This window comes from Abramis brama, assembly GCF_963993115.1.
Source record: "Abramis brama genome assembly, chromosome: 7".
Taxonomy (NCBI): Eukaryota; Metazoa; Chordata; class Actinopteri; order Cypriniformes; family Leuciscidae; genus Abramis; species Abramis brama.
Window position 1 is genome coordinate 25869653 of NC_139969.1, and position 14749 is coordinate 25884401.

A 14749-nucleotide genomic window follows, 5' to 3' on the forward strand; every position below is an offset into this window, starting at 1 on the left:
TAACTTGCGATACGTTACACTGCTATCCTGCTCAGGTGCAAGTTTTATTCTGGATTAAAATCGCATGCCAAAACTCAACCAATCAACTGTAAGCAAAATTACATGCATCTGATGCAATAAAGCCACTCCCCCTGTATCTCTCACTTTAAATTAAAGCTGTTTATGGTGTAAACATTTTAGAGACAAAATTGCTTTGCAGCTAATTTGTTTATATTATCTGAATTATAATTATGTATAATAATTCTATTAATTGACAAAAAAACTTTGCTTTTAAATTAAAATAAAAAAAATGCATGCATTAATATAGAAAGTATAATATATAAATCTATTTGCTGCATGTGACACTCTTTCAGGTGCATGCGCTTCAGAGTTAATCACAAAACCTGGATTAAACCTGAGTTGACAGAACATTTGTACCGAGCATTGTGAGCCCATTGAACCCGATCTAAACCAGGTTGGATTTATGTGGGTTTGTCAACTCCAAACCTCTCTGAAACTCAACTTCATGCAACCGGCCTCTGTCCTGGTCCTCTCTCATCCTCCTCTGTCGTTACTCCTCCTTTTATCCTCTGTGAGACTCGACTCATTAGAAATCGCACCCTGCTTGCTATGGAGGACGAGAAATGATTTGAGTATAAATAAATGCAGAATTAAATAAATAAATAAATGTAGAGATAAATATAGAAATACATAAATGAATAAATAAATAATTAAATGCTGAAATAAGTAAAAATAAAAGCAGCAATGCATAAATTAATAAATAAATTATTAAATAAATAAATGCAGATATGCCTGAATAAATACATTTGTCAAAAGTATAATTTTTAATTGTGCTATTTTTGTACCATTTGTTATACTATTTTTTTTTTTTCTACATTTATCTATTTCTACATTTGTTTACGTATGTTAAGGTAGGTGATCCTAACCTCTCAATGCAGGATGGATACTTGTGGCGGGTTTAAGTACCATTGCTAATGATTTGAGTTTAGCAAATTATATAGATCATGCACCAAGCGACTACCTTCTGATTCGTTTGGAACGTGTAGTCGATGATTTAGTTCAGCTCAGTGCTGATATGGATGTAGACCTTGATCTTCAAGATGCAGCAGGCCAGATTCACATGCGCTCAGAAACAGACAAACATGGGACGTCCACCATACCTTTTACCTTCACATGTAATCGAGGCTCACCTCCTTTTAGGACACTGCTGGACATATAGCTAATTTATTTGGAGTGTGTGAGAGAACAATTCGTCGGAGGATGGCACAGCACGGGATAAGATAATTTATAACATTCTGTCGGCTGTACGTTTTGATGACCGATTTGACACTTATGTTTGTTTAGTGAACTTGAACCCATATGTTGTGAATTAGTGTAACTTTTCAAAACCTTCTCCATAGTTACCTATTGTTAATCTATCATAACATCAAATTCATGTATTGCTATTTTGTTTCAGACAACACTAGTTTGCATGCAAACTAAACATGCATTTGATGTTTTGATAGATTAAGAATAGGTAACTATGGAAAAGGTTTTGAAAAGTTACAATAATTCACAACATATGGGTTTATGTTGACCAAGATAAGATGAATCTGTGTTTGGAAGTCAACATTAGATCAGTCATCTACATTAGATAGATCAGTCATCTACATTAGATAACATCCCTGTCATAACTAACCACTAAACGTCTAGTTCTACCCTTCATGTTTGCTTAGATTACTGGCTCACTAACCCTGTTCAGCACTTATATCTGCTGCTTGTTTCCTCTTACTCACTCGCGACCTTTGTCTCTTTCTCTCTCTTGTTCTCGCTTTCCTCTCTTCCCCTCTCCTTTGGCTGAGTTCAGATCCCTCTCTGGCAGGGAGGGAGAGGCGGGGGGGTGGGGGGAGAGGTGCGGGCAGAGAGAACGGACGTCTCTCGCTGCACGGAGCTCCTCTCACCTCCCAGCGCTATCCTGGTGAGTCTGAAGCGCAGTGCTGTTTGTGTCACACCTCTTGTCCCTGTCTCAGTCTGGCTGGTCATGTTTTAACACTGCAGAAAGCATGTACCCTTTGATGTAGTGCTTGCTTTGACCTTTGACTCCATGTTCTAGACAGAAAAACAACTGCGAACTTTCTGGGATTTAAACCAGAACACTTTATAATTTGTGATTTAAGCAGTTTGACAAGAATCATATGAATAAAGTATGTAGTAGAGTTGTTAGACACCGTTTTCCTCAGGGGAAGTGTTTTTGGGTCTGAGAATACTTTGCATGTGGGTCCCCCCCTCCCAATACAGCTGACTGTCTCTTATTTTAGTGTTTAATCCTGTTTCTCTTTTTTTTTTTGGTCTAGCGGCTGCCTATTACCCTGCGACACAGCAGTACCCAACGCCAGTCTCCAACACACCTGTCATGATGAATCCCGCTCAGCAGCAACCGGCTCCACCTCCACAGCAAGCTCCGCCTCCACAGTCGGCACCAGTCAAACCGAGAGAACGCAAACAGGTGTGTGGCAACAACGTTTGGTGTGTTTTTGTTTTGATCCGTTTGTCTGTGACTTACCAGTTATTTCTCCACAGATCAGAATATGTGACCCTAACCAGGGAGGACGTGACATCACAGAGGAGATTATGTCTGGAGGGAGAACGACCTCCACACCCACTCCTCCGCAGGTTTGTTGATGTCTTCATCTGTTTGACATGAGCAGGGCAAATAGGGCAATTCTTTCAACGGTTTGTTTGCTTCTCAGACTATTGGACCAGAGGCGGGAGGTCCTGTCCAGACCAATGGTGAAAGTGTTCCGCCTGTTGTGATCAGAGCCGGTGAGTTGTTTTTTTTGAAAACACCCAACCAGGTTTTCGTCTTTAAAGTTGGAAAATGTAAAAAAAATCATTATCTAATCGTTGTGCATTTTAAATTATTTTTAAAGAGCCCGTTTGAGGTTGTCATACCTTTTTAAGAGGTTATGATTTATAGGAACTTTCTTTTCAGAACATTCAAATCAAGTTTGTCTTTATAACAATGTTTATAAAACAGATAAGCTTATTCTAAGATGTTTTTGGGAAAACAAAATATTTCACCCACAAATTTTCATTCTGTCATTGTTCCCTCGTGTTCCAAACCTGTATGAGTTTATTTCTTCTGCTAAACACAAGATATTGAAGAATGTTGGTAACCAGACAGTTGACTAGCCATTAACTTCTGTAGTTTTTTTTTTTCCTACTGTGGAAGTCAAGTCTGGTTACCAGCATTCTTAAAAATATTTGTGTTTGGCAGAAGAAATACTTGAGGGCGATTAAATAATGATCATTTTTGGGTGAACAATCCCTTTAAGTTAGAAAATAAGAAAATAGCAGTTAAGAAGAGTTTTATTAGGAATATTTTGTGAATCCGGCCCTAGGAATGTTAAAACAGCAGCTTGAGTTTCTTCCTGCTTATACTGATTTTATACTGTTTACTGCCGATCCTCAGATGATCAAGTGAAGTCCATGGCTCCTCCTGCAGCTGTGTCCACCCCTCCTCCATCAAAGACGCCGGAGCAAGTCCCCGCTGCACCTTCAGCCGCCGACTGTAAACCTGTGTCGGAGGTCAGACCTGTTTCACCTTTGAGCAAGATTCCCATTCCTCCAGCAGAGGAACCTGCGCTATCCCCCGCACTCCCTCCTTCTCCTTCTCCTTCTCCTTCTCCTCCTCCCCCTCCCTCAAACAATCCCCAACCTTCAGAGCCTCAAACTGGTGACAGTGTGGATGCTCCAGTGCTCCCTGATGCCCCCCCTACTCAACAGGAGGAGCCAGAAGACGCTTCCCCTCTTGAGGAGCCAACTTCTACTGAGGTTTCTAAAGACGAGCCAGAGGTAGCCAAGGAGAAAGAGTTCGAACCTGTGGCTGAAACGGAGGCCGTATCTAACTCTAGCCCGGCTGCTGTCGCCTCCATCGCCATGGAGCCTTCTCCTGTTGTAGATGAAGACGGTGATGATGCTTGTGAGGACCCCACCCCTGTAACCAAGGCGACACCCGTTCCAGAACCGGTCGTTGATGAGCCAAAGGAACAGCCTTTGCTTAACGGTTTGCCTCAGGATTCTGATGAGGCTCCAGATGTGAAGCCAGAGAGCTCCACTAATCCAGTTGCTGAACAAGCAGTTCCTCAGGTCCAGCAGAGCTGCCTTACGGCTGTGAAAGCACCTGTGGAGGAAGCAGAAAAGGAAAAAGTAGAGGAGATGCCTGCCCCTGTAGCAGTCTGCCCTGTTGAGGAAACAACTATGCAAGGTGGGAAAATAAGTTGAGCAACGCTTGTTGGTTTCTCTTTTTCGAGATGAAGTTTGACTTTACTTTCTCTCTTCCTCTTCTTAGCTGCCGCAACAACAGTGCCAAAGAAGAAAAAGAAGATCAAGGATCTGAATAACAAAGGTTTTGGAGATGTCCTAGATGCCTTCAAAGAGGTTTGTAGTAATTATAATATTAATAGACACATTTTTTCTTTACAACAGTAGACCTTTTGGTACATTCTGTGACTTGTGAAGAGTAGACATGTGCATTTATGAATCCTCATTACCGATTTCAGCCAGAGGAGGAAAAACCTGCTCCTGAGCCAGAGGTTGCTCAGAAAGAACCCTCCCCTGCGCCAACCCCTTCCCCACCAGCTGAAGAGTTGGAAGAAACATGGGAGGAAAAGGAGGACAAGCTTGACACAGAAAATATTGAACCTGAGGCATCTAAACCTGTGGAACAGAAGTATCAATATAAAGAAGGTTAGTCAGTTTGAGTCTCACTTAAGAACATTCATCCTGTTTTACAGATTACAGCATTATGTGTGTGTGTTTTACTGTATGTACACACAACTTTTTTGTATGTTTTGAAAAGTTTTATGCTCATCAATCGAACATGCTGCTTTAGCAAGGTTACATATAAAATAAAATAAAATAAAATAAAATAAAATCTTTTCAAAGTGCCTTGCCACTTGACCTGAATACTGTGTGATGATTCGCTAAAACAGACTTATTGGGTTGTTCACAAACAACAAGGGTGCTTGTTGGTTTCTCCTGTAAAACATGAACTTGCGAAGCCTTGTCAGTGGACAATACCGGCTTTTGTGACCAGATGTGTTTAGTGTTCAGAACGTGCTATATGTGGAGAATAACACACAGCAGTCAGTTCATTTTTATTTTATTTTTTTAAAGGTGCCGTTTATCGGTTTTTGCAAATGAAATCTTCTTAATGTATGTCGAAATCAGAAAGAACATTAATGGACATTTTAAAAAGGTTTTTCCTGGGAAACTGTTAGAATTTTTTATTGAATATCATTTATTATATAATTGGTATTTTTATATAATTGGTATTATTGCTGTTCTTTAAAATTTGTTAAATGGATTTTGTTAAATGATTGTATACAACTAATTGAAATACTATTTGTTTTATAGATATTATAAATTATTACTTTGAGATGTTGGTTTAGTGTTAAATAAGCAATTTATTTGATCAAAAATACAGTAAAAACATGCATGCATTAGTACATAGTAAATTTCCATCAATAAAGTGAAAAAAAACAAAAACATTTTAATTTTTTTAATTGTGCATTTAACATTGAATAAAATTAACATCTTTAAGGCTATGGATTGTATGTTTGTTGGCTAGTTTTTGTATCACACACAAAGACTTTCCTGATTAGGTGATCTTGTACAAGGCAATGTTTGTGGGGCTGTCCTGCTGCTTTATTTTTATTTTTTTCCATTGTCTCTCTTACAGAGCAATGGAAGCCCATCAACCCAGAAGAGAAGAAACAATATGATCGAGAGTTCCTGCTTGGCTTCCAGTTCATTAGTGCAAGCATGCACAAGCCAGAGGGTTTGCCGCACATCAGTGATGTTGTCTTGGACAAGGTGAATCATCTTTCTGGACCTAACAGGTTTAAACTGAGCTATGTCTTTCTGATAATTATAACACCCTCTTGCTTCTTTGCTGTTTCCACAACAGGCAAATAAAACCCCCTTACGGCCATTGGATCCCAGGAGTCTGATGAACTGTGGGCCTGATTTCACACCTTCATATGCTAACTTGGGTAGGCCGTCATCTGGAGGAGGAGGGCGTGGACCGGTCAGTTGACTTTCTTTATTCTTATGAATCAAAAGTCAATTATAAGTAATGTGGCTGTATGTTCAGATCGGTCTTCTTTTTTTTCTTTTTTTTTAAAGCACTCTTCTCAGTCTGCACGGCGCCCTCAGCCGGGTCGAGGCAAAGACCAAATGAATCGCAACCCCAAGATCATCACCAGCGTGTCTCTTAAAGACAATGTGGAACTCAACCAGGCTGAGAACGCTTGGACGCCTTCAGTGAAGAAGCAAGTCCGAAACCGTGGAGCAGAGGAGGAGGAAGATGATACAGAGGCCGCAAAAACAAAGGAGTTGTTCCGCCGCGTGCGCAGCGTCCTTAACAAGCTCACGCCACAGATGTTCCAGCAACTGATGAAGCAGGTGACGGAGCTCAGCATAGACACAGAAGAGAGGCTCAAGGGTGTCATTGACCTCATCTTCGAGAAAGCCATCTCCGAACCCAACTTCTCTGTAGCTTATGCCAACATGTGCCGCTGCCTTATGGGGGTGAGTAATGTTTGCTTTGGTGTGTTGGCTCCGTTGATGACCTGTTTTGTGCCATCTGTCTGGGCCACTGATATTCTCTGATGGTATTGAGGAACTGAGGAGTTTTTTACTGTGTTTGTCATAGATTTAGAATTTCTGCAGTGGCAGATGTGGATGGACTTAAACTGGTAGTTCACTGAATTTTCAGGACTCAACTCATTCTCGTTAAACCCATCAGCCATCATGATCATTTGTATTACTGACAGATGCCTTTTAATTCTTGGCACTTTATTTTGTCATGTTAGGATTTTTTTTATTTGTAAAGTAAGTATTTTATGAGAATTTGAGTACAACGTTGAAAGATTAATGACAGCAGTTGCGTTTAAGTTTGGTAGGTTAACAAAAGGATTAATCGTTAATCGATCATCAAAATAAACATTAGTTCCAGCCCTAGTTCCAAACCCATAAGACCTTTTGTTCATCTTCGAAACACACAAATGACAATGTTTTTAACGGAAGGCCATTTTACCGAAACTTTATGCTTCTTGAAGTTCATAAAGTCATCTTAAAAGAAATTCATGTGAAATCAAGTGGTTTAATCCAGTCTTTTGATGAAACATTCTGAATATGAACAGATTTAATTTAGCTTTTTATTCACATATAAACAATCAACGTGCGCACAGAGCACGTCAAATATGGTAAACAATAATGGTGATAAAAAAATCATTGGTTGTGCATCAAGCAAGCATGTTTAAGCCATATTTGAGTAACTGATCACATGATTACTCTTTAAGAGAAGTTTCTGAAATGTTTTAGAAACTTGTTTCTGAGCAAGAAAATGAAATGATTGAAATATCTAAGTGTATTTTGAATTATGTTTTCCAGCTTAAAGTGCCCACTTCGGACAAACCGGGAGTCACTGTGAATTTCCGTAAACTACTGCTCAATCGCTGTCAAAAAGAGTTTGAAAAGGACAAGGATGATGACGAGATCTTTGAGCAGAAACAGAAAGAGCTGGATGCTTCCACTGAGGTGACGTCTCGCCACATTTAACTAGAGGTGTATCAAATAGTTCTGTTAAAATTAAAACAATTTGGGTTTTTTTCCATAGGAAGAGGAGCGTCAGCGCCTGAATGAGGAGCTGGTGGATGCCAAGGACAAGGCACGTAGACGGTCGCTCGGAAACATCAAGTTCATCGGAGAGCTGTTCAAACTGAAAATGCTGACAGAACCCATCATGCACGACTGCATTGTCAAGCTCTTGAAGAACCATGATGAGGAGAGCTTAGAGTGCCTTTGCCGGCTGCTGTCCACCATTGGCAAAGACTTGGACTTTGAGAAGGCCAAGGTACAGCACAGTTTGTACTTTTGCAAAATGCTGCGATTTGACTAATCAGAATCAAATATTCATCAGAACTCTGAGGAATTTGAGTTATGAGCTTCATAAGCTTTCAACGGTATTACTACTATAACTGATACTGCTTATCGGTCCTATACTTTAACGATATTCTTATCAGTTCTTTTTATTTATAAAAACAAAACAAACATATTAAGAACATATTAACATTGCTTTATAATCTGAAATGTAAAATATAGGGTTTGATATCGTTCTAATTTAAGATTTCGATTCTGCTTATCAAATCCGATTCTTATCGATTCCTAATTTTGATTCCAATAAGGTAAAAAAAAAAACTTTAGATATCATTCCCATTTAGTATTATTGCAAAATATTTAATTGTAGCTGAATATCATTAACAAAAGTCAACAGATTAAAAAACACTTACGCAAGGAACGTTTATCTGTGGTTTAAAAATATAGAAAAAACAACTAGCCTAACTAATATAAATTTCAAGCATTATTAAAGACAAGTAAACAAGTAATTAAAAAAGAACAAATAAAAAGTTTATCAATTTTCACTGCATAACTGGATATATGAATGCTTATTAAAGCTAAAGTAATTAATTCAAGAACCGAGTAATCTTCTCTGCCTTTTGTTGTTTGATTCACAACCATCAATTAGACTGCTGTCACATTAAAGGTGCTGTATGTAACTTTTTTTTACTCAAGCGTAAAAATGGCATCATGTGTTTGCAGATATTTAGGAAATATGCCGAGTTCACATACTCGTTTCTCTGAAAAACACTTCTACAGCCAGTTATTTGACTAAAATTCTCTATGAACGAGAGCATATTAAAATGCGGATAAATCAACTCATTGACTTAGTCTGTTAGTCTCCTAGGCTTCGTTGTCAATTGCGCTCGTTCCTATTGCGTGTCCTCAAACTGGCAACCCGCGTGAGTGTCGAGTCTGAGGAGGAGGGGGTGGCGGCAGGAAGCAACAATCTTGAAATTGAATTTGGACTGCAGTACCCATTTCGACCTGTAGCTGTCATTCTTACAGACAGCACCTTTAAGACCGAATGTGGATCTAATAATTACACGTTTTCTCCCAACTATTTACGCCAATTTGTTTTTAAGTGAATACTCTCCAAGCCGGTCATTTTGACAGGCTATTTTTGTGTGTCTTTGGTGGTTTAGACACGCACACGCTGCTTGTCTAGTTGCGGTCCATTTGGAGCGCACACAAATCCTTGAAGGTTGGAAACTGCGTGGATTGTGCTTTTATTATCTCTTTTTTTTAATTCTCAAACACGTTCCGCAATTTAGCAACCATAGAGGCTGCATTTTACTGCAATCACTGATTGTGCTGATTCTGACGTTAAGTTTGGGTTTTAGAGAGAAATGACAGCGCACCGCCGTGAAGGGAAGGAAGTTGAGCTAGACGGAACGTGGCTAGATTTTAATAGTTTTACCTCCGCCCTAGAGTGTAACCAGACTAAACTTTTAGTAAGTTATCTCAGCCATCGTCACTAATTAACCAGTGTTGTGCGTGCTGTAGCTCTGTGTGAGAGATCTCTCTTCTGGATTGTGAATTGCATCACACACAAATGGTTTATTGCATATAGGAACAGCTGGCAAGATGCAATTTGCAAGATAGTCTAAATAGCAATACTAAATAGTAAGTGCATTTTCTTGTGTAGCGTTTAAGTTTTGACAGTCTTCACTTGTTACTTTGTCATTATATAATGTTGGTCTTTTGTGTGCAGCCTCGTATGGATCAGTACTTCCACCAGATGGAAAAGATCATTAAAGAAAAGAAGACATCATCTAGAATCCGCTTCATGCTACAGGATGTATTAGACCTCCGAAAGGTAACAACATATTTGGTTCAGCAAATGATTTTCGTTTCATATGGCAACAACTTTATTTACATAAAACATGTTTTTAGTTTTTCTTGCGCTATCATTTCCTCACTCTTTTAACTGTGCGTATGTTCTCTGTCACAGAACAACTGGGTGCCCAGGAGAGGAGATCTTGGTCCCAAGACCATTGATCAGATCCACAAAGAGGCTGAGTTGGAAGAACACAGAGAGCAAATCAAAGTCCAACAACAGCTGCTTTCCAAGAAAGACTCTAACCAGGGTCGAGGGAGCCGTGGTGGGCAGCACTCCTCTGGGGGCCGCGGTAGCCAGACCCAGGATGAGGGATGGAACATAGTGCCTATTTCCACTAAGAACAGACCGATTGACACCAGCCGCCTCAGTAAAATTACTAAGGTGAATCTTTGATGTTATCAAAATTGAAAGAAAAAAAGGTCAAACTAATTTAGCTGTTGAAAGTGATGTTTCTTCATGACATAATATTTTCAGTTGTTTGATTGATGTCATTTGTCCTGTCTTTTCTGTCTTCAGCCTGGTGATTTCAGTAACCAGCTGTTGGCCCCAGGAGGAAAGGGCTCATGGGGTAGCTGGGGCAAAGGGAGCAGTGGAGGCACTGGAGGCACAGGACCCAAGGCCACTGGAGAGCAAGGTGAGTTTGCCCTGTCCTGTTTAAAGGTGCCGTAGGTGATTCTCTGCAGAAATTTTTTTTTTTATGCTGGTTGAAAGTCTCCTCATATCCTGATTGCAATCACTGTTAAGTGGTCTAAATGTATGTCGTCTGTGGAAGGTGTAGGACCCCATAGAATGTTCATTCAATCGTTGCGTCCGGTCTGAACGGTCCTATTGCATGTGTCCCCTGTCGGTCAGTGTGTGTTTGCATACCACTGCGCAGGCTGTTCACACAGGCATAAGTCATCAGCGCGTTCAAATACGCTGTGCAGACAGAGCGAAAATGGCAGGCTCTCATCGTGGAACCTAGGGGTGTCCATGGTTAACCGGTTAACCGATTAACCGTTAAAAATTGCGTAACCGAGTGAAACATTTTGCTCGGTTAAGTGGCGTCAATGGCGTGCATTGAATTTAGTTGTAATACATTTTTGCACCACCAGAGACCGCTAGACCAGTTTTCTAATATGAAGCGGGCAAAGAAAGCACGTGTTTGAGAGTGAAGGCTGTGCGCGAGCCAGAAACAAATATAGTCAGTCAGTATCCGCGCCACTGATCGCAGCACAATAATATCTGTCTGCAGAGCCGCAGAGCCACAGCTTTACACCAGCAGTTTTACCCCGCGCATGCGCAGTTTCATCACAACAGTTTTACCCGCAGAGTCCGTTTACCGTTAAATTAACCCATACAATTTGTATTATGCATTTCCTAAACATGTACTTGCTAATCAAACACTTTATATGAACAAACTACTAATCTATAAAACACAATCGGTCTTCCGACCTTTTACTATTGTGTTGATATGCGCGAGGGAGAGAGAGCAATACAGCGCCTCGTGTTGTTTGAAGGCGGTGACAGTGCGCGCGCGCGCGGCCGGGGCTCTCTCACTGTTTGTTCTTATGCGCCCTGTCAAAGTCCTTTTAAATTGTCTCTGGCCCTGTCCACTGATCTAAATAATTAGTTGTTACGACGACTTATTTGTTCCCTCGTTTTAATAAATCGTGGACACGTTGAACTAATTCCCTCCCTCATTTTGATTTAACGAATTACAACGTGGCCAAAAACAGTTTGATACTATTAATTAGTGAATGCTAAAGACCTTTTTTGTGAATTGGTGAATATTCAGGTGAATTATTTCGTGGCCACGAATTAATAATAATTATTAAACTGTTTTTCTTACCTGTGAAGATAGCTCTTCAGTGAAGGCCGACTATTCTCGTACAGCTTTTTATTCCTTTTTTTTTTTTTTTGTGAATATTCAGGTGAATTGTTTCGTGGCCACGAATTAATAATACCTCAGCACGTTTTTCAAGACCCTTCTCGATCGCAGCGGCAACGAGCACTTTGATCACTTGATTTAAAAAACAAAACATTTCAGATCGCCTAAAAAAAAAAAACGAACGAAATGAATGCTCTTAACTGAAGATGTTTTGTTTATTTGTAGGCCTACTGGTATTCGTGCCGCGAGATGTTTCAAAAGTGGTGGGGACAATATCGACCTTAGAAAATAGTGGTGGGGACATCCCACCCGCAAATTTCGCCTATCTCGGGGTTGCGGCGCGCACACTATGGTTAACCGAGTATTAACCGCTAAGGGCCTCGGTTAACGGTTAATGAAAAACTTGAAAACGTGCAGCCCTAGTGGAACCCCTGGCATGCAAGAAATATTACACACTGACGAGTTTTGCTAGCTAAACAAACCGAAAACTTGCATCTAATTCCGTTTTTAATAATTTTGGTTAATTTTGGTATTGTAGTACTGTTACTCGCTGTACTGTAAAGTTTTCTCACTGGTGAATGACACATGATGTATTGCAGTAACGTTGTCTCTGGTCGTCTTGGCTGTGCACGTTCATGCTTTCAGGAGGCATGGCTTTGGATGGCGATTTGCAGGGAGGGTGGGACATATGCTTTTAGTGCTATCAGGCTAAAGTTAACATTTTCCCAGATGTCGTACTGCACCTTTATTTAACTCGAACCTCACACAGCTCTTTATTCATATCATAGATGGTTTGTTGGTTTTGATTGGTGCTGCATACCAAGGAAATGGACGAGTGATAACTAAAATCTTGTGACATTAAAATAAGAATTTTTTTTTTACCCCCTTTATTTTTAAGGTTGTGTTGGCTTATTTAAATATTTGTTTTGGCATATTGTAAACCATTTGAAGCCATTTTAAGGCCCTCTTGGAAGTTTGAGAAGCTTTGCTTTACAAGCACTGCTTTACACTGTGACAAAGAGGCACGAGTTTTATCTAGAAACCAAAATGTCTTGGAGACTTGGTCTCTTTTTACTTGAGCTAGTTGTCCACCCACAAGCGTAACTTTTGCATGGACAACCATCACTCATTTTCTTCAGAAAATATAAAAATCTAGTTGTCTGTTTGTTTCATTGTAAATGCAACTCTAATGCTGTCCTTTCTATATGATGCAGACCAGGGGAGACCTGCCACTAGCACACTCAACCGCTTCTCTGCATTGCAGCAGTCTGGACAACCTTCATCATCCTCATCCTCACTTGACTCTGATCGTAGAGTGCCTCAAAGGTAGTTTTGAAGAGCTTTTTGTTTTGAGAGACAAATGAGTGCTAACTTCAGTGTTGTATGGTGACCTAATACGTTTTTTTTTAATGCCCATCTCCTGTGTAGAAACAGTTCTAGTAGGGACCGTAGCGACAGAGATCGCAGTGACCGTGATCGAGAACGCAATGACCGAGACAGAGATCGCTTTGACCGATTTGATAGTAGGCGGGAAGACCGGGACCGCGGCATGGACAGACCCCGTCAGCCCATCACCAAACGCAGCTTCAGCCGTGAAAATGAAGAGCGCAGAGGCGACAGCCGCGGACCACCGGATTCTGTACGCCGCGTCTCCAGCATGACGGAAAACCGCGACCGAGGCAGTCGGGAGCGTGATAGAAGCAAAGAGACAGGTGAGTCAACCAGCCTGTGAAGAACTGTCCTGAGCTGCACCAGCAATACAAATGTTTGAGCTTATGATTCATAAATTGATGGCCTCTTTACCTGCTTGGGTTTCCTAGTGAAGCCAATGTCAGCTCCTGCTCCACCACCTCCTGCTCCAGCCAAACCTGCCCTGAGTGAGGAAGAGCTGGACAAGAAGTCCAAAGCCATCATTGAAGAGTATCTCCACATCAATGACCTGAAGGTATGTAAATCCAGATGCGCTTTATCCTAAAGTGAAAGTGTGCTCTGCTGATCACCCTCATTTTGTGCCACGTTTCTGGGCCACTGATCTACACTGATGGGATTGAGGAACTGAGGAGCCATTGCATACAAATCTGAAATGTGTCATCTTTATCATATACCTGTAAATTTACCCTGGCCTGTTCCCCTGATGTTATTCTCATTACTTGTCTGTAGGAGGCAGTGCAGTGTGTGCAGGAGCTGAACAGCGCCTCTCTGCTCTTCGTGTTTGTACGGAACGGTGTGGAGTCCACACTGGAGCGCAGCACCATCGCTAGAGAGCATGTGGGCCTGCTGTTTCAGAAGCTTGTTAGTGCTTCAATACTACTTCCTGAGCAGTACTACAAGGGGTAAGTTCATACCCGGTTAATTATTCGGAACAATAATAGGGTTCAACGATGTCACATGACGACAACAGAAAAGTTTTTTCTTTGCTCTAATGTAGCATGTTTAAATAAATTCTATAAATAAACAATATAACAGCTAATGCTTCCAGGTCTATCAAAACTCAAAAACATTATTTTAGGATGTATATACTACTATAGTACTTCAAAATGAAAAGAAAGTTGAAAATGTACAAATTAAAGCAAATTTAAAATGGTTTAAGCTGTTTTTTTTATACATTTAGATTAAATTTTTTTTTTGGTTTTAGTAATTTTTATACTTATTTTATTTCGGTTAGCTTGAGGCTTCATGATTTTTACAAAGAATATTTCTATGCAACTCTGCACTCTTGCACTGTAGACTTCAGGACATTCTGGAGATAGCAGATGATATGGCGATTGACATTCCTCACATTTGGCTCTACTTGGCTGAGATCATCACACCCATGTTGCAAGAGGGTGGCATCCCCATGGGTCAGCTCTTCAGGTTAGGCACTGAATCAGATACATGTATGCAAAGACTATAAACCATCAAAGTATGTACACACCATCTGACCTTCCTAAATCATACCGTCCACAGGGAAGTGTCCAAACCTCTTCTGCCTATTGGCAAAGCGGCAATCTTGCTTGTTGACATACTTAACCTTCTCTGCAAAGGACTGGTGAGCATCAATGCTGTGGCAAACGCTTTACGAATACGATACTTGCATACACTGCACTTTCAGA

The 14749-nt window shown here is 40.5% G+C and overlaps 1 protein-coding gene across 4 annotated transcripts in view; it reads left to right on the forward strand.

The window, feature by feature from the left end:
• The window catches only part of eif4g1a (eukaryotic translation initiation factor 4 gamma, 1a), a 32550-nt gene that overhangs the window by 14740 nt on the left and 3061 nt on the right, over positions 1-14749 (forward strand). For 3 of the 4 annotated variants that reach the window (XM_084119461.1, XM_084119462.1, XM_084119460.1), the window contains 20 exons: positions 2334-2485; positions 2560-2652; positions 2730-2802; positions 3452-4246; positions 4331-4419; positions 4542-4728; positions 5723-5856; positions 5951-6070; positions 6169-6573; positions 7438-7584; positions 7664-7900; positions 9659-9763; positions 9899-10168; positions 10304-10421; positions 12872-12983; positions 13086-13369; positions 13478-13602; positions 13818-13990; positions 14385-14510; positions 14604-14685. In XM_084119461.1, coding sequence (XP_083975587.1) covers positions 2334-2485; positions 2560-2652; positions 2730-2802; positions 3452-4246; positions 4331-4419; positions 4542-4728; positions 5723-5856; positions 5951-6070; positions 6169-6573; positions 7438-7584; positions 7664-7900; positions 9659-9763; positions 9899-10168; positions 10304-10421; positions 12872-12983; positions 13086-13369; positions 13478-13602; positions 13818-13990; positions 14385-14510; positions 14604-14685 — 3827 coding nt within the window. Of the gene's footprint in view, positions 1-1851; positions 1958-2333; positions 2486-2559; positions 2653-2729; positions 2803-3451; positions 4247-4330; positions 4420-4541; positions 4729-5722; positions 5857-5950; positions 6071-6168; positions 6574-7437; positions 7585-7663; positions 7901-9658; positions 9764-9898; positions 10169-10303; positions 10422-12871; positions 12984-13085; positions 13370-13477; positions 13603-13817; positions 13991-14384; positions 14511-14603; positions 14686-14749 lie in introns of those variants that run through there. The other variant, XM_084119463.1, reaches the window with a different exon arrangement.